Below are 20,674 nucleotides of genomic sequence, written 5' to 3' on the forward strand. Positions count from 1 at the left end.
TGGAAATCAAGGTCTGACGACATGGAGTAAGTTTTGGTTTGCAAGTATCAGCCTCCTTAATTCTTACTGAATTTTTTACAGTAGACGTTTCACCATTTTTTAGTAAGCAAGTTAGGGGTAAAGAAAATTTTCATAAATACTTACAATTTCAGAATAATAGCAGGGTTGCCAAACTGATGTTAATGTAACAATCCTAATCTTAGCCATCCAGTGATTGTTGAAGGCCTAAATTAGTGGTGAAGGTCCAAATTATACTAATTTAAAAGTAAGCATATTTCAGAGGTACAAAGTTACAGGAAATGTGAAAGCACATAATCTAATATTTACATTTTTATGGAATATTATCAAAAATATTTATAGACCCGGGAAGAAGGTGTCTGCCTTGAAATTGAGCACCTCACAATAACCTAGAGCAGTAGCATCCTCCCACAGGAGAGCATTCTTCTGTAGAACCCTGTAATTTTAGCCCCTACTCAAAGAAAATATTTCAGCTTCTATTCTGTATTTATATTCTCTTCTGTGCCATTTAAAATGGATAAATTTTTTCAGTAGTCTTTGATTATTATGTTATTTTTATTGCACTATAAAAATAACCAGTTATTATACTGAAAAAAAGGATTAAGACAAAAAAATGCAATTTGAAGAATTTGATGCTTATAGAGTGACTCATAAAGTCCTCCAGGCACTCCAATCTATCAAAAACTAACTGGGAAATGAAAAACATCTAGTACAAAGTTGGGAAAAAATGGGGAGCTCAAAGTGGGGAGCTCTATACTCCACATCCTTGAGAGAATTTTTTTTTTTGAAGTCTGACTAGCAAAACTGTCAAGTGACATAAAGAGTTTTAACCTTGTTCCTCAAGTGAATTATTCCAGGTCAGAGAGCTGAAAGCAAATTCAGACAGACCATTAACAACCTCAGTTGTTTAATTTGCTATCAATCATGGTACCTTCTTAATTATCAGTTAATAATAAAAAATTTATAGTAGTAGCGCAAGAAATAATAATGACTCATGTCAGAGTTCAGAATCATGTCCACTTGGGAGGAAAAAAACCCCTTGCAATAGTGAGGTTGGGTCAAGCAAGGCTTCAGCATAATGTAGATTTGTAATAAAAAGTCAGTCATTCTTAGCTTTCTTCTTCCCCCATAAAAAAAAAAATTATAGTGCTTGACACAATACGGCAAATATGAAGCAAACACTGCAATGCCTTTATTTTGTCAGACCATTCCTGAATACAAGGTACAATGGGCTGAAAGGAGTTTGCAGAAAAAAATTATCAAGGGCAGAGAAAGGTTTAAATCTCAAAAGGAATGGAAAACATTGCAATTTTTTGTGGAGAGATGAGTTGGAGGATGTAATAAAAGAATGTACCATAGCAAATGGAGAAAACAGGTCATCCAGGACACAAATATAACGAGATTCAGAAACAGAAATCAAGGGTATAAAGACTTCTAATAAAAGGCAAATACATCATAGCTAAGACAGTAAACCTCTTCCTTAAAGCCCAAATCATGATACATTTACCTAGGTGGGACAAATCACTTTTGTCTGGTTTTGGTTTCCTCCTGATTGCTCTGGAGCTGCTGCTTGGGCAGTCTGGCAGGGAAGGCCTGGCTGCTCCCAAGCTCTTGGGTGCTGCACAGGTTTGTGGAACCATTGGGGAAAAAAAAATGGAACCTACCTTACACATACCTGCATGCATAGTAGTCGAGATGTCAAACACTGAGTGGTAGGAAGAAAATGTGCTGAATCACGAAAATAAGAGCAATTAGAACCACTTACTTCTCTCGGCCGTAACTCACAGAGGTGGTGGTTGTGAGGCGGGATACAAAGACTCAAAAAGCCTGAGCCAGCAGCTCTCATGAGCCTTTAAGGATTAGGCCATACCTCAGAAGCAGCCTGGATATGAAGAAGGGGTGCAACCTCCAGTATAATTTTACACGTACAAGAGGGTTACACCTGTCATTGCAGTATTAAAAACAGTCATCTTTTTTTCAGATATTTGAGGTATCTGAAAAATGGTAGCCACGATGGTGACCTATCAAATAATCACATTGGTCAAGGGTCAGTCTAGACCTTAGGAACCTTAGAAGAACACCACCCTGCCCTTTTCCTCACACACAAAATAAAGGGGCAGGAGAATATGAACATAAGGACACTTTGAAGCTTATGCACCAGACAGACAGAAGTGCCTGGGATCTCACCTAGCTCATTTTCATATAGCAGAACAGCATTTTCCTGCAGATCTGTGAAAAGGTTGATAAAATTAATGGTCTGGCTTGTTCACACTAGGGAAATGTTAAAAAATCAAAATGAGGAATGAAAGATAAGGAGTCTGTTTTGGTCTGAACTATAACTTTTTTGCTCATGTAAAACTAACCTTGTCTCAGAGGGTTACTAGATTCCAGGTAGTGTCTCACAACTATGTAATTTCTTGTTTCTGCAATTAAAGTTTCAGAGTTCTCCCCTGAACCACAAGGAAAAGAAATAGCAGAGGGTCGGACAAAAATGTCCAGCCTTCTCAGACAGCTATAATGGTAATCTGGCATGCCCGGTTTCCTATCTGGAATTGTTGCTCAGATATTCCTCAGCAACCACAAAAATCCATGTGTTCCTTTGTCTCAAAGACTAAGATGATGAAATAAGTTGGCTCTTTCATTGCTGTGTTTGAGACGTCTTTAAAATACATGAGGTGAGAATTAGGTCATACATCAGGGTTGTCATGAACAGCTGAGACATACAACTCAGATCCAAGAATGAAAATGAAATCTCTGACAGAATTCCCTTGCCTCTTGTATACATATCAAAATAAGTTTCACCAAGAGCTATATTGATCCCCTTTTGAGCTGCATAGCCATATCCATACTTAACAAAATGCTGAAAGACAGCATGTCCTTGAAAACAAGACTATAGAACAGTAACTTAATAACTCTAAAGAGCATTATCTGAAAAACAGCCTATGATTTGTCGAGACTCTCAGTTTTTTACTGCCAGTGCCAGACCACACTATCAGATGGAATAATCTGGCAAAGTGTTATCTCATTACTCTGAAATGCATTTTCCATTTCATAATGCTATTTAAGATTAGTATATGGAACTCTATTAAAATAAACCAGAGTATTGACTCTGCATGTTAGTCTGTTCACATTTAATTAGACACCCAAAGTTCCTGAAAGAGAACTACATGACTAAAATTCCAACTTGCAATTTTTAAATGAGGAAAACATGATCAATTTTAGAAACAGAAATCTTGTATTCTCTGGTATACTGTGGTCTGGTTTATGGAATTTAGGTGATGTACGGAAAACTTAGCAGTGAAGTGAATTACAATGCTACTCACTTTATGGCTGTTTTACACTGGGTTGGTGCCAAATCCAGCACACAATATCGTACTGTAAATGTGAATTTAGTTAGGCTAGAAAGCATAACTGAATAAGTCACTACACCATATGACAGTAGATGCTTTAAATATAGAGTGATACACTGGCATGTATCATCTGACAAAACGAACAGCTGAGTTGTGCCACCTTTGCACAGAACAGACATCTACAGACCATTTCAAACTTTCAGGAAAATGAAATAAGAAGGACACACAAGAGTAGTTGTTCTTCTAAAGTTAGCTAAAGTTTTGTGTATGAAAGCCAAAATTCCTTTTTGGTTTTGGCTGGTAGTAGCAACATAAGTTGATAAACTGACTGTCTTCTAAAACATTTTTGTGTGTTTGGCATGGAATACATGCCTGTTTAGTGAATAGTATAATGAACACAAAGAATTACTGTGTTAGGGTGTTTTGTTAGATCTGTGCAATTCGAAGTACTTTCCTGGTGGCTTGAAAGTGATTTGGTAACATGGTCAAGGAACTGCCAGTGGTATTCCACCAACTTGATAAAATTTGGCTTATTTTCACTGATAGACTGTAGGCATAGAATTAATTTAATCTAAGATTAGACAGCCTGCAATGTATACTTCTGCAGTGAGACTGGCTTTCTTTATATTCAGTGCACAGGAATAGGATCGGGGCAATTCATCTCACTAGTTTTGAACATCAGGATCTGACTGAAGACCCTTTTTTCTCTTCGTTGACCATAAAAGGGAGCACAGAATGACAAAAGGACTTGTAAGCAAATATAGAAAGATGATGGGGTACTACTCCCAATACAGTTGTGCACTGTGATAAGAACTGATGCTTGCGAACTAAAATGTCTACATGGGGGCATGTAAAGTAAGAGTTGTATTTGATTTAGCTCAGCTACCTGAGGCAAGGACCTTCAAGAGACACTTTTAAGGGTGTTGACATTATAACATTGAGAAAGATTAACTTTCTCAAAACAGTGTAAATGGGTCAAGCAGCTCACATGATCTCACCATCCTCACTTGCCATCAGCCATACATCTGCTGATACATAAAACAGTACAGCAGCACAGAGCTGTTGATCATATGTGCTTCTTAGTAATGTACTTTTTCCTTATGGCATAAGTTGAATCCTACACCAGTACAACAGCTGCTGTGGGAAAGAAATTTTCAAATTATTTATAAAGTTCCATATCTAACCTGATCTGCACTGACATATTTGATCAACCTACAGTTTTTTTACTCAGTGAGAAGATGCCTGCAATCAATCTGATGTCCCAGGAAGGTGCAGATGAGAAGAGCGGTCTTCACCAACATCTAACTTCCTCATCATCATTCTCTCACCCGTTGTTCTGCTGGATTTAGCTTTTCATAGTAGCAATGGGCCTTGCTGATCATGTTTAGGACTGACCCATTTCAGTGCACTGCCAGTTTTCATGTGCAGGCAGAACATGGATTGTTTAAATCATGACCAACTTTACAGTAACTTGACACGCTGAAGTTCACTCAATACTCTCCTCAGTGGCATTACATTAATATCATGGGAAGACCCTATCCAAAGCAACAGTACAATCTAAAAATTATACACACATTAGAAAAGTCATTCAGTTATGTCTTTGTTTTAATGAATTTTTTTTTAACATTTGTATCATCAGACAAAACATTTAGGTCATGAGAAAATATTTATTTCCAACAGCATGGACTTTGAATGTTAGTTGGAAGAAGGCATGTTCAATGCTATGATTTTTCCAAGTTGAAATAGTGTGTTGTAGTGCATATATTAACCAGTTACTTTAAGGAAATGCAAAAAGACATAGTGAAGTAGGAGGTGAGTACAAACATTCAAGGCAGTAAAAATGCAAAATACTGACACATGGCTGAAAAACGTACTTTTTGTAATGCTCTTTTAGTATCACACAAAACTAGCAACTCATTTTAAAACATTCTTTGTCAGCAACCATACTTCTGATCATATGAAACTATTAAATTTAATAAAGTCTTTCAGCTGGAAGAGATATTAAGGTCTAACGCTCATATCAAACACTTAGATTTTGTTAGCTTTTCTTGTTATTTAAGATAGTTTCAAGGTACTGCACCAGTATCACATAGGATTTTTTCTTTTCAAATTGATTTGTACAGAAACATGCAAATAGTAATGCATGAGGGTTTTATATATTTGATTATAATTGGCTGTATTATTGATAGAGCACACCAAGCTTTTTTTGTTACATTTCCACATTGTTCCATTTCCACATCTACCAATTGCCCTCACAGTTCTCATGGCTTATTATGTAAAGCCAGAAAGTTGAGAAAGTAAGAGTGTCTTCACTTAGGACATATATTAATGAAAATAATTCTTTTATAGGTAGATAGATCTATCTACATACTAATTAAGATTGCATGGTATTTTTATCAGCATGAAATGTAAAAAAAAAGTTCTCCAAACACCCCAAAGTAGTAGGAGAACACAGTCCTCTGGCACAATACACTCTTAAACCAGTTTTGTATAAGGCTTCAGTTTTCCTGATGAATGGGACTAAATCTTTACGTAGGTCTGTATACATTTTAGTGATTATAACTGTTTTATGTCACAATATATTCTTAATAAAATAAAAACTCTGGTGTTGTAATTAAAGATAGCTAGTTACCTTCTAGACAAATAGGACCTTTTAAAGAGTACGCTGTGTTTAAATATAAGAAGTAGAATTAAGGTGCTTCCATATTTTTGCTTTCATTCTTAAAAAGTACCACACATAAACAATTGCAATAATTGCTTGCGGATATGCTTTTCTTTGGTTTTTACCATATTTTTTATAGCATGTGATCCCCCACTGGAAAATTTTATATGAATTACTTACTTCATTTTGTAAAAATTGCATTATAAAACCTAATGGAACAAAATGTTGGATGCATTTCCCGTGTCACAGCTACACTTTTTTCTCTTCCTTTCAGAATTTCCATATGCATCAAGCAATAACTGCAAGCAACAATAAATTTAAAGCTAGATTTTTCGCACGTTGTAAACTGGGTAGGACCAGGAGTTACTGACAAAACTGGCTGGAAATGCAGGATTAGCAAATTCTCTGTATCCCAACACATTACCATCTAATCTGTCTTGTTTCCCCCGACACATACTAACACAATGAAGCTGGACAATGGTTCAACAGCAAGTGCATGTGATAGTTCTGGCAAGACTATTTTTGTTTTGATTAAGCACATATTTTATCCAGGAGGGTTTAGAAAAGCAGGGCCTTTTTCTTCAGGTCATTCCGCTTCCAAAGTGCCAGCCGATCAAATTCCTCAATGCTCATTTTGAAGACTTCCTGGAACTCTTCAGGGGACAAATGCCTCTTGAAAATGAAAATACAAAAGGTATTATTAAGCTCATCTGTGCACAGGAATATTTCTGCCCTTCCTAAGTTTTAAAACATACCACAAAATAATGCATTAAGGTTTGCATTTAAATTCAAAAATTGGTTCTGGAAAAGACTGCATCAAAACCAAACGAGCTCAGAGTAGCTGGGAAATGAAATTATTGATGGCAGTAGTGACTTCTGAAAAAAAAAGTCTTTTCAGTATAGTTCCAACTGAGCAGAAACTATGGTTTTTGGGAAAAAGTATGTGTTTACCCAGAGTGCTTGATGACAAAGCACACTGAAACAAATTTAAGTCATTCCAGGACTTTAAAGAGTCTGATAACAATGTAATTTCAGAGTTGGATTTGTTTTGCCTTGATCTTTAATGAGAGCAGTGGACACCACACTGGTCCACTAATAGCACCCTTGTAACAAAGGAAAGAGCACATTGCTAAATTCTTAAATCCAAAATGTGCTTAACCATGGGAATAGACTCTAGTCAGAAGTCCAAGTTGGATAAGGTTGGTTTTTTTCTAAATGTCAAAAAATATGCTTCTATTTGATGTTTCTGTGATTCACTATTAAAAAAAAAAGTAAAAAGTGAGATCAAGAGAAAGGGAAGAAATTCAATATAAAGAATTGGAGGGAGGTAGGATAACAATTCCCTAACAATTATTAATATACATACAGAAAAGGTGGAAGAGGTAAATGTATGAATTAGAAATTAATATAATGTCAAATTCTTCTGATAATTGTGGACTAACCCTTGCTCAAGCACTTCATCAGTATCAGTTACGGTTCTCTGTTTCTGATGAGTTAAGGGACGCATTCAGTGCAATGATAATTAAAAATCGCAATATTTAAACATGGACTCCTGTCTTCCACAAAGGTTTCCTTGAAATCTGGGACAAGGCCTCCAATCTCTCTCCTCCCCAACCAAGCTCTTCACTTAAAGCTCCCCAGACACAGTTCTCCTTCCAGGCACACCCAGGCAGCCCCATCCTCAGCATTTCAGCATTTGCTGAAGTACCACCTGCATCCAAAAATTAGGTCCCACAAAGCTGCTAAGCTTTGTGCCTGGACTTGCCTCACACAGCAGAATCAAACTCTTCACACATTAGACAACTGCGTCATTTCAAGGGAAGGACATCAGCCCTTTCCTTTCAGCTCACTGCCTCCTGGTTGAAGGACTTCCCAGGTGGTGAAAAACCTGGGTTCAGTGTCCTCATCACTTGGAGAAGGCTCAAAACCACCATCTAGTCCACATGACTCACTCTCCAGACACATGCCAGCAAGCAAGCCTGGAGTAATGTTAAAGGAGACACAGTCCTCACGAGTATGAATAATGAATGCTACCAGCAAACACTGAGGGCAACGTGCTGAAGGCAGGAGGGAGCACAGCACTCCCCAGGCGAAGGGGAGCCACTGGGTCCTTTAAACTATGTACCAGTAATTCAAATAGGCCAAGGTTGTCCAGCATTTCAATCAGATCCCAGCATCATCTGGAAAAGTGCTACCCTATATTAGCCAAAATTGTGGCAGGGAGCAAGCTAACATGCCCTGGCAATCCCGCAATGGTTTACCTGACCAGGATGAGCACAGCCCCATTTGCCCTATCTTAAAAAGCTTTTTTTTGACAAATTTGAGAGTAAAATTTTACTTTCCACTTATTAACAGTGACTTTATCTTTGTTATGTAAATTACTCAAGAAAAACTAATGAAATTGTTTGTAAGAAATCACTACATATAATTACCTTGAATGGTCATCATTGGGCCTTGTGGTTTCTTAAAAAAGGACAGCCTTGGTTTTTTTCCCCTTGAGATTCCACATATTCAGAACAACAGTGACTAAGAGTTTGGAACTGAGCCTTCATTTTTCATTTGACCAATGACAGCAACCCACCATAAGCACTGCTCATAGCATGGAACAAACACGCCATGCATATTTGGCAAAGAAGACCCCTTTTTGCATGGAAATGAGCAACATCTGACAATGTATTTTAGAAACGATCTCTCACTGACAGAATTTAATTCTACTTGGCTTGGAAAGAAAATAACTCCTCTCTGCACTGATTTTTTAAAAACATTTTCCTGGTAATTCAGTGGACAAATGAGAGTAAGCTTAAATTCAGCAATTTCTCACAGCAAGGAACATGTCTATAGGTTGTGGAATTGAAAAAGAAGTATGGATGAGCAAAGTGTATCATACTGTATTTTATTTTTATTTCTAGATTGTGAATAAGACTTGAGATGATCCCTCACTCAGGAGAAAGCAGTGACAAACTGTAGTTCATTCTCAAAGAGAAAATGAGAAAGCCTATACCCTGCAGGTAAATCCACTTTGCCAATCATCCAAAACCACAGGAAATGTAAAACTTTAAAAGGAGTATGTTTTCACCATTTTCCTGAGGTAATTTACACCTTGTATGCCTAAACACTGCTGTGGTCTCATCGGATCTGTTTCAGTACTGAAGGCCAGTGGAGGGAAACTCATCAAGACCAACATCACCCCATCTCTCCAGTGTGCCAAATACTCACTACACCTTCACCTTCAGATGAAGCTTGCCACACATCTCAGTAAAAGCTGTGCATTTCCCCCTTTCCTCTCCCATGCTGTACTTTGCCATCTATCACTCTGCTTTGCCCTCAGGCTTAGTGATTATTCAGTCCACACACACAGCTATCCAAGCCAGTATGAATTAGTTGTGCACTGTACTCTTGTGCTTGTGTCCAGATGACATCACCTTCATTCTTTGCATGCACTTGTTTTCTAATTGTACCAAAGTTTTGTTTTACAACAGCACCATTTTTTTTTCCTCCTTGCACAAGTTTTCAGTTGGTTCTGCCTGTTACAAAAGCAATTGAGAGTTTCCAGCCCAAGGATGCAGTGACTGAGATGGAAAAGCACAGTTTCTCTGCTTTTAATTTTCTTCCATATATGCTCTTATCTCAAGGACTAAAAATCAGACTGCAATATTAGCAAGATTTCTTACTCCATCAATGCATTATCCACATGCAAAAATAAATCTAGTAGAAGGGAACACCTCCCCTTTGGTCTGAACCCTCTCTGAGGACACCAGTCTGTGCCCAATGTAGCACAGTTCCCACTGTTTTCTCTCTGCATCTCAGAAACTTTCACCATCCCTTTCTTAAGCATCACGGGCACTAACTTTGGGACTGACCCTAGAAGCAGCAATGACTACAGTTTTCTCTCGAATTTTAGAATAAATCTTGATCCCAGAAAGATGTCATCAAACTGGCAAAGCTTCAGATAAAAGTAACGGAAGTAATTATGGGTTGCAGTTTGATTTATGAGAAAAGACTAAAAGGCCTAAGCATGTATAAGCTCAGCCAAACAATGACTAAGGGAAAATATGGTAAATGTCTACAAGTATCTGAAGGGTCTAAACATCATGGGAATAGGCCAGTGTGGGAAGTTAATGTTCATACTTTTCTTTGTATATGTGATATTAAATTTTGTCTGCACTATTGTTGGGACCTTCCTAAACCTTACAGCTTTAAAACCTAGAGATCTTCCCAAACCTGTAGGCAAGAAAAATGCACCTCTAAGAAATCTTGGACTGATTTATGCTTCTTCTCAGTTATTTGAATATTAATTTGTCTTAACTGAAGCATTACCTTCTCTCATTAGTCAAACAAAAAAAGGGAAATTGAAAATTATGAGTAGGAATAGGGAGGATATTCATCTTGAGGTATGAGAGAATTTGTGTGTGTAAAGCAGTGCTTTACAAGGCCAACAACATGTTTTATTTTCCTTTTTTTTAGGAATGGATCTGCTTAAAATATCCAGCTCTGTTAATAATGTATCATTGGGCCATTAAAGAAATGGCCAAACTTATTAGTAAAAGTAACATTTCTTCCCCTTTTTTAACAGTATTGGCCTTGTTTACATAGGAAGTCTGGGTGTTTTACAGTGTGCTAGTAAGTGATTCCTAGTTCCCTTTGTGACAGTTTGGCCATATTCAGGCAGCTTAACTCAATCTCCTTCTCTGCTCTGCATCAATGGCAAAGCTGGGCACATTACAGACACCGAGGAGGGTAGAGAGGACCATGATATGGTCCCATTCTGCCCACACTCTGAACTGACTGTATTTAAGTGAGGTAATTTTGGAAGCAACATAATGATGGTAACGTGATGCTACCTGAAAACCTTGCTAACAGATAAGGTAAACAGTTTCAAGATGGTTCTTCACTAAAAAGACTGCTGTATGGAGCTCACAGCATCAGAACATCAGCATCTGGGATAAGTTTAAGTGTGAAATTGCTACAATATAAAGGACTATGGCATCATGTTGTTTTGAAAAAATTGTATTAATCTGGGGCATGTTGTTTTGAAAAAATTGTATTAATCTGGGGCTTCTAAAGTCAATAGTGGTCAATCTTTTGTTCTGGATAGCATTTTGTGCCAGCTTGCATGTGAAATCAGAAAAAGACAGTGAGACTCCAGTAAAGTATTGAGGGTCCACGAGATGCATCCATGGAAGAGGAGTCATGTTTTCAGAAGCACAATATCTCACCTGCACTGACAGTGCTTTGGATTAGAGATATGGGATCACAACCTTGGGATCTCAGTTTGGGAAGCCTGAAGGTGGCCTGCAGTTTGGGAACCAAATGTTGCTGTTATTCCTCACCTGGATGTTACCTATAAGGCACAGCACACCTTGCTGTAATTATGTAGCTAGCTCTCCTAAAACATACAAATGCACAATGGAAGAATTCAAATGCAGATGTTTGTTATTACGACATACAGAACTAAGCAAGGGCTGTGTTAAACCTCTCCACTGCAATGGAATCACTAGAATAGAAAATTGTCATGCTCTATGAAACATGAACGTGAAAACGAATGGTACCAACACTCGCTCATTTTTGACTCTCTCAGAACAAAAGTGATTAATTGCACATTCAAATACTTGCTCCACACTGTTATCTCAGAAAGAAGTGGTGCTTTTCACTGTAAGTTAATGAGGCTTGTCTTTAGATTTCTGTGGCCTGCTAAAAAGCCAGTAATAATTCTAGACAGTTACAATGTTTATTTAATTGAGATTTCTTTCCCCCAAGAATAATTGAGCTTTTAATGTAATTCAGAGATGCTTGAAACTAATACTTAGCGTTGTGGTTTAACCCCAGTCAGCAACCAAGCCCCACGCAGCCACTTGTTCACTTCCCCACCAACAGGACTGGGGAGAGAATCAGAAGGGTAAAAGCCAGAAGATGAGTTGAGATAAATACAGTTTAATACAGAAAGCAAAAGGTGTGCACACAAGCAAAGAAAAACCAGGAATTAATTCACTGCTTCCTATGGGCAGGCAGGTGTTCAGCCATCCCCAGGAGAGCAGGGCCCTGTCACATGTAACAGTGACTTGGGAAGACAAACACCATCACTCCAAACATCCCCCCTTTCTCCTTCTTCCCTTACTTTATATACTGAGATGATACAATATGGAAGATCCCTTTGGTCATTTTGGGTCACCTGTGTCTCCTCCTGACCTCCCATGCACCCCCAGCCTCCTCGCCAGTGTGGCAGTACAAAAAGCAGAAAAGACCTTACTGGCTCTGTGTAAGCCCTGCTCAGCAATAACAAAAATATTGCTATATCATCAATCCTGTGTTCAGCACAAATCCAAAACGTAGCTCTGTACTAGCCACTGTGAAGAAAATTACCCCAGCCAAAATCAGCACACTTAGAAACATGGCATTTTTGTGAATAAGAAAAAATTTCAATTAACCTACAGCCGTCCTGCAGTAAGTGGTGACCAGGTCATGCTGCACAAGCATCTCTATTCTTTGTCAGTAATTGGATGGGAGTCCTCATGTGAAAATCTGAAGACATAGGAAATTCAGAGGATATCATACTTCCTTATGAGTCAATATTGAACCAATGAAAGAACATAGTGGGTGGCAGGAGGTGATGAGTTGAAGACTAGAAAAATCAAAGTCCTAATTCCTAGAGAAATTTAAAACTTCAGGTTTCTTTCACCTTTGCTTTTTGTTTTATGATGTTCATAGGAAATGATAGCTGAGCATTAAAATCCTTTTAAATCCGCAGTGAATCTTTCAGCTAGTGTCAGTCTGAAGCACTACTGTGCACTCTGTTTTATAGAATGCAATTTTAAGTAGTTGTCTATTTCAATTCATTTTTGTCCAAAGTCCTTGTAACACTTCCAATTTCTGATTCACAAATCCAGAAATAAAAGCTAATTTTTCTCTTCCCTGCCCCTTTATTCCCTTCTCTCATGTCTCTCAAACTTAGCCCAAATAATACTTTCAGATGCCTAAGCATAATTTGCTGGAAAAATTTCTCTTTTTTCTATTTAATTTTGAATCCTCATTTTGCTTTCACAAGGTCTGCACTCTTCACCCCTCTTTCTGTTGCACTGCTGGGGCTCGGCAGGCTTAGAGGTTTGTTCTAAGCGTGCTGCATGGCTAATTACAAAGCTGTAATTAGCCATGTGCCAGATTCCCAAGGGAGTATTGAATGTTCTGCTCATCTACGGTGTAATTAAGCTTCATGCTCAATAAATATTTCAAACTATTAAGTAATTATGTGATAGGGCAGGGGAAGTTAAGAAACGGCATGAGTTGCCACCTAATGAACTTCAAAAGGTATCAAAAGATAACAGGGCAGCTCCGTCGACCAGAGGAAAAGGCAGCAGGTACTACAATTGTGGTCATGTGAGGTGAAGGCAATTAGTCACATCCCCACATAGATGGAGCCCTTGCACAGCCAAGCCTTGGCAGAAGATGTAGATCCCCCTCCACGTAGCAGTGTGAGTCCCCAGAAAGGTTCCCAGGGAAAGCCATGAGAAAAGGAGTCTGAAACCCTTCCCCATGCCGATATCACTCCAAACATCTACACAAGGCTCTTGGATCTGTGGATGTATCTTGTTTAGTACTTCAGGGTACCATGAAGTTTCACAGAGAACCTGCATTCCACTCAGCACTACTACTGTAGGGGTACTTCCAGCCTAACCTCTTGTGAAATATCACAAGGCACACAGAAAATGTTCTGTAGTAGCATTGTATAGTCAGTATTTTTCCCAGCTGAGTCATCCATAAAGATACAAAATACTGAAAAAAATACAAGTATTTCTCTCAGGTGTATCAATATATTATGTAAACAGTGCATATATTATGTAAACAGCACACACATAGAACATCTCTGAGGATAAACTATGGCATCATCCTGTCATTCAACCAAATGAAAATTTTCATACTGACACTAAGTCACTGTCTTCAGCAGACTGCTGATAAAAATACAATTAAGAAAAATATAATTAAGAAAATAAGTCACAAATAACCCCAAATATAGGAATTCATACTGAATTATGAAAATATAAAGAAGATTTTGAGTTTCAAAAATTTCATTTGATTTAGGTAAAAAATACCTTATTGTTAAAGCAGATTTTCCAGTTTCCCTTAGTCTGGACTTTAGTGCATCTGTAATATGAATGGTCTGCATCTAATGTCTGTTCACTCCTACAGTGTGTCCATTCATATAGAAATTAGTTTTCACATCATATCACATCATTTCTAATGCATATTTTCATTTTATAATGGCTCCTTTTATAAAGGCTTTGAAAACTGATATAGACATGCATCACTGATCACAACACAAGCGCATGACTAGAATAAGAAATGCCATACATACATTTTTCAAGTTAAACAGCATGAAGTAGTTCCACTGAAGTCAGTGACTTGCACTTTTTCACCCCAGGTTATGAGCTTCATTGCAAAGGGAGCCTATAACCTCAAATCCAGCCCCAAACTACAAACTGCGCTTCTCTATGTTAAAACACACAGCATTCCAGTTTTGCTCTGAATTTCCCCATCTGAGCTGCAGAGGAGGTGGGACACACAACATTACTCGTATGAATGGATTCTAGGAGATTGGGCTCTTATAAATGCAGGCTCAAATACTGGAAACAAGTCCTAAAATGTCTGCAGCCCAAATGGCTAGAACCCAGGGTGATTGCTGAATAAAAACTAGTGGAAAAAAATGTTATCCCTAAAGCAAATCCAGACAAGCAGTTCCAGGAGGAAAAGCATGCTTGAATTAATGTGAGTGCTCTGTTCAAACAAGACCGCACCCATATTTAAATCTCTCATTTCTGTTTACAAGAGAAGGTGGCAAATGAAACTTCGCTACTTGACATTCCAGAGTATTTTTTTTTTTACTTTGCAGTTGTTTCAGTGTATCCTTGTCAAACAAAGAATGAACAGGCTCAAACAAAAACTGGAATAATTTACTTTCTACTGCATTTGATAGGCATGAAGAGATAATGCTTTTAACTCCTGACATTCAAAAAAAACAAAAAAAGGGGCTAAAAAAACTAAGATACATTAAGACAAGAAAATCAAATGAAAACACTACAAGATGGTTTCCAAACAGAAGACTTGAACTATACTGGCTTTCAAAACTACCAGCCCGTGACCACAAAAGCAATGTTATACTCTGTGATAAAAGCAACTTCAGGAGGAAAAAAAGAAATAAATCTATTCAGTTGGGCAAGAACCATCAATTTGAATTCGTAAGCACTGAACCGCATTACTATGAGTGAAGACCAGGAAAACAATATCCAATCTGAGATAAATGTATCAAGTACATGCTTTTAGGAGCCCAAGGCTAAAGTACTTGAACACCTTTTATTATTTAAAAGAGTTATTAAGATTTTCAAAAGTGTCCTAAGACCAACTTTGGGAAAAAGGGAAAAAGGTCATATGGAACACCACTGGAAAACCACCAGGTAAGGAATGTGCTAATGTGTACCATCCAAAGGTGATAGTCTCTGAAAACTCAGGACTTAAGTTGTTCACAATGGGGAAGTTTGCTCCAGGACACTTACATTTAAGCCCCTGTGCTAAAAAAAAAAAGAAAGATAAAAAGTTCCAAGATAAACCAAATTATGTATTTTTTCAAATGCCGTTGCAGCAAGTTCACCAAAAAATCATGTTTTGTAATTATATTATGTCTTCACAGAATATACCAATCTAAGCAAATCAGGGACTTATGGAGGTCTTCAAAGCAGGGTCAACTTTAAAATTAGACCATGTTCCTCGAGGCCTTGTCCAGCTGTGTTTTGCATGCCTTCAGGCATAGAGACTCCACAGCCTCTTGGGCAACCTAGTCACTGCACTACTCTTTCAGTGAGGAACTTTCCCCTTGTATTCAGTTGTAATTTCCCTTCCTGCAACTTGTGACTGTTGCCTCTCCAGTGCCTCCATCTGAGAAGGGCATGTTTTACTCTATAACCCCTTTACTACAAAGCTGAGCTGCTGACTCACGTTCTGCTTATTTTCCATCAGCATCATCAGGTACTTTTCAGCAAGTACCTGATGTTCCTCCCATCTTGTTCTGCTGAATGGCACTTACTCAGTCACAAACGCAGGAATCTGGATTTATCTTCACTGAACTTCATGAAGTCTGTCAACCATTCCTCCAGCCTGGCCAGGTCCCTCTGAACAGAGACTCTGCTCACCTAAGCATTAACTGCTGGTCCCCCAAGTTCATGTCATCTGCAGATGCTATGAGGGTGCAATTCCTCTTCTTCATCCAGGTTGTATAATCCACCCCTGTGCTACTGCTTTGTTGTTCTGCAACATTATCTGAATGAACTTGTTCTTCACCATTTCCTGTTAGAATAGCTCAGGGGAATGCTGCTCCGTTCATCTAACATTACAATAAACAGCACTGGGGTAGAGAGAAGCTCCGAAAAAAACGTACTTGGCCAAATCCTTATCTACTGTAAATTCCTTGCATTTCTAATCAGCTTATACTAAAGCAAGATCCAGGCTATTTATTCAGAAGTCAAAGAGCCAGCAATGTATTTAAAACTCAGCAGGCTGCTCACTATGACCAGTTCTCAATGCTATATGTATTAGTTCACTATTGGCATAAACATCTCCTGGAGAAACACAAGGAATTAGGTACTTCTGTCTCACTGCTGAGTTAAAACAGGCAAACAAAAACATGCTGAGTGTTTCTGTGCTTAGATACATGTACTTTTGAAGAAAGAATTACTATTATTTGAGTGCATTTATTACCAGTTGAGCCTTCCTAATCTCTAGATACCTCTTGGCCTTAGAAAAATATGCATTTTTACAAGAAAATATTTTTATAATCCTTTAAATAAATTTCTTGCACAACAGCGTAATCTAAAAAATACTCACAATGGGAGCAAAGTTAGGAAAACACTGCCATCCATTAAACCCCCACCCTCCTGTGGTCCTTGAACATCAGCCAAGCCTTCATTGCAGCCTCCCTTAATTTGACCCCAGGAGCTAATACCATCTACTTGAGCTCACTTTTCATGATAGGAACACTCAATATATGTGACTTCCCTTGGAAGAGGGAATCAGAGACAAACAATGCTGGCTTTTCCATGACATCTATGCTGGATCATTCAAAGTTCACAACAAATTGTTTCACAAACTGGAGCTTGCTTCAAGTCAACTTGTGAGACGGCTGTTAAATAAATCTAGCTCATGCAAATTTAGTCACCTTATTGCTCTGTAGACCAGGAAATCAGAAACATCACGTGTGAGATATTCTAAACATAGAGGACACGGTAAGACTGCTTTCAGGTTTGATAGCTGATATGAAACACAATGGTTCTAAGTTTCCTTTCACTGGCATCACCTGTACCCTGACCACAGCTATCACACTCAGGAGCTTGTTCTGATTTGCAGCAGCGAGGGCAAGGTGTGGCTTCAGCCCTCAAAACTGATCAGAATAAAATTAGTGTATTAGAACATGTTTTTTTTCTTAGAATATTTTCCTAGCTATATCACTCTCCAGTTTGGACAATACATGGACTTAGCACTGCTATGTCCATTTCTGTAGGAAAAATCCAGCCCTTTCACACATGACATTGGCTGTGCAGGATGGAGTAGAACATAAGTTGGCAACCAATTCTGATTGGAAAGAGCACTTGCCTCCTAGAGATTCCAAGCATCGGATCGCACCCTGTAGTAAATGTGAAATGGACCTCAAGAAATGGTGAAATCTAACCTTAATACCTGCTTCCAGTATTCCCAGTGTTGTCCTCAAAAGCTTGAAGATACTAAGATATGTTATGTGGGCCCTCTACTAAGACATTGTGTGTGCCTGTGTCCAATGTGTCTGTTTCTGTGCAAACCTATAAACCCACATAGTCTTGGGCTCCTTGAGTCCTGGGTCTTGCACAAGCCTGAAATCTGCTGAATGCACAAGTCAATAAGTAAGTTACAATTTTCTTCTTCTTCTTCTGCCACAAGAGGAAATAATGATAAACTGTTTTTCTATCCAAAGCTACTTATTTCTAGCAATTCTGTAACACAGAAGAAAAGGTCAGGGAAGAGGGGAAGAGGCTGGCAGGGAAGGCAATGGTTTGTGCTTGTCACTTAACTCTGCATATGGTTTGAATGTGTAGATGAGCAGCTGACTCCGCTTTTTCAGTAGTTACAATCCTATTAAAACTCTGCTAATTTAATTGTTTAAAAAACTACCAATCCCTATTTAATGTAAGATGGTCTACAAAGGAGTCCTTCCCGCAGACACACACATTTAGCATAGCGCAGCAATCAGCAGGATTGGCTTGGTCCCCTCATTGCTGTTCTGGTGCAGGTTTGAAGCAGATCTTGTTTATTGTTCTTTTTTGCAAATCTCTGTGAGATCTTTGAAGTGGTCGGGCTCCTTGAGCCAACAGGCCCTGTTCTACACCTGGTGTGAGGCAGACTGAGCAACTCCAATGTTAAACAAACAGCAATCCCAGCTGAGGACGGTGTGTGAGTTACAGATAACAGCAGCCAGGACAGGCATGATCCATCCAAAGCAAACTATATGTTGTCGTAAAAAAGCAATTTAGAGCTACATTTGCTATTCAGACCAGTCTGATGCGTTTAAACAAAGACTCTATTCTTTAATACAGACATACACATGTGTATGTATATACATAAAAGAACACTTTATAAGATATGTCCAGATGAGCATGCCTCCAACTCCCTGCTCCTTTTTCATGCTTTTTCATGCCTTTTGTTATTGCTATTATGCCTTGCTATATCCCAGGCTTAAAATAGCACACATTTGAGGCTCTTTTTTCCTTACAACCAAAGCAACACTACTTGCTGGGTAATCAAGCAACAAGCACACTGAAGTATTTAAGAAAATAACACCAATGTGAAAACCTACTACATGTATGCAAATTTGATAAATTAATTTGTTTTTAAAAATTTATCTTTAATGAGGGACTTTCTGCTCCTTCAAAGTTTTTCTTATGTTCTTGCTTTAAAATTAATTTTTCTTTTTCTTTTCTTGTCATGTTATCAAGTTAAAAATACAGTAAATTTATTTAGATACAAATATTCCTAAAAGTCTAATATTGTTATCACTTAATTTTTATTAAAACATCTCTTATTCTTAATAGTAATTCACAGAAATATATGTTAGTTTAGGTGAGTCTTTATTCAGTCCTGTCATTGCTCAGTCAAAAAAAAATCAACCTCAGGAATTTTGCCTGAACATGAACTTGGAAACTAAGCATTCTGTTATAATAAATTATATTTGCATTTCTCCATCTTATACTACTACTCTTTGAGAGAGGTGGATGCTACAGCAAAACTGTAGCATAGTGACCATGGATCACACAGCCAAAGGAAAGCCTGAATAAGACAACGGACTGGAAACATAGGCCCATGTATTTGTAGGATAAACTGAGACTATTTGTAATATTTACGTTATTCTAGAAGGATGTTTTTTGTAGGAATTAAAAATAAAACAAACTCCAAGTTTCCACACTCCCCACTTGAACTTTCAATATCCTGTATAATCATCCAAAACTAATGAGTTTCATCAGTATCTTTCTAAAATGCCATTTGGTCAGACATTTGCTAGGTTTTTGACTATTCTTTTTTAGTTAAATAGCCTGCATACTGATTTTTTTGAAATAAAATATAATACAATACATAATGTTATTCCTCTCTTCTCTTCTTCATTGCTATTACTTACGCACCAGAATATCTAGCATAGTAAACAAACAGGACAAATGCTTGCAAAGCTGCTGAGCAAATATCATTCCTACCTCCAGCCTGGTCCTGTCCACATCCTTAGGCAATTTCACACGAACTCGGTTTGTTACAATAAGTGTTTCATAAGGATAAATCTGTTAAAAAGACAAGAGCATATGAACTCCAGCTGAATCTGATTCTGATATGTGGAAATGGCCGTGTGGGGAACTTACTAATTTAAATGGTACATACTTGCATCCTGATTTGACAAATATTTCACTGGGACAAAAATTAACAACAACAAAAAAAAAAAAAAAAAAAGAAAGGAACCCATGTAACCTTGCTAGGAAGTGCTGATTCTGTTTGTTCTTCCAGTGTTGGAAAAGCCCTTCTTACCTTGTATTCTGCAAGAGAATGAGAACAGGTTCACAGTTTAGAATTTGTAAGGTTCTTTTAGTGTCACCACAATAAACATTTAGGTACGTCATAAATTTGTTATGCTACTACATTTCTTTCCTCTCAATAGTTTTTGGATAACTGCATGCATTGTAAGAATTTAACCCCCATGCACTGAATGCCTATAACACTGTCTATTACCAAAGCAATAGTCCTTGAAATCAAAGGTTTATTACAGAAAATCCATCTCCTGATGCCATTGGGTTACACGGTGAGTATGTCTGGCAAAATTGGGATTTTCTTTTTACAGGAGGCTTTTGAGCAGAGTTAAGTCAGTCTGTCATCCAAAAGTCCTGCCCTTATTGTTCTTTACTGAAAATAGTTAAAATATATGGATTATTACAGGCATGTCAGTTTGGGAACATATATGAAAACCATTAAGATAATACAATATTCCAAGATGCCAACATCCTGCACTTGGGCTGACTGCAGTGGGAATAACGACAGTGAAGAAAAAGTTATTTGGAGGTGTGTGGACAATGAGTCCTGGATCTATACTAGCACAAGA

At 37.9% G+C, this 20,674-nt stretch overlaps 1 protein-coding gene across 15 annotated transcripts in view; it reads right to left on the reverse strand.

The window, feature by feature from the left end:
• Nucleotides 1–3,196: 3,196 nt before the first annotated feature.
• The window catches only part of ABLIM2 (actin binding LIM protein family member 2), a 141,739-nt gene continuing 124,261 nt past the window's right edge, over nucleotides 3,197–20,674 (reverse strand). For 12 of the 15 annotated variants that reach the window (XM_017828036.1, XM_017828041.1, XM_017828035.1 and 9 more), the window contains 3 exons: nucleotides 20,050–20,114; nucleotides 19,785–19,865; nucleotides 4,956–6,702 (listed from right to left, as the gene is read on the reverse strand). In XM_017828036.1, coding sequence (XP_017683525.1) covers nucleotides 6,589–6,702; nucleotides 19,785–19,865; nucleotides 20,050–20,114 — 260 coding nt within the window. In that variant the 3' untranslated portion in view covers nucleotides 4,956–6,588. Of the gene's footprint in view, nucleotides 3,259–4,955; nucleotides 6,703–19,784; nucleotides 19,866–20,049; nucleotides 20,115–20,674 lie in introns of those variants that run through there. The other 3 variants (XM_017828042.1, XM_017828032.1, XM_017828039.1) reach the window with 2 other exon arrangements.

This window comes from Lepidothrix coronata, unplaced genomic scaffold, assembly GCF_001604755.1.
Source record: "Lepidothrix coronata isolate B3197 unplaced genomic scaffold, Lepidothrix_coronata-1.0 Scaffold145, whole genome shotgun sequence".
NCBI lineage: Eukaryota > Metazoa > Chordata > Aves > Passeriformes > Pipridae > Lepidothrix > Lepidothrix coronata.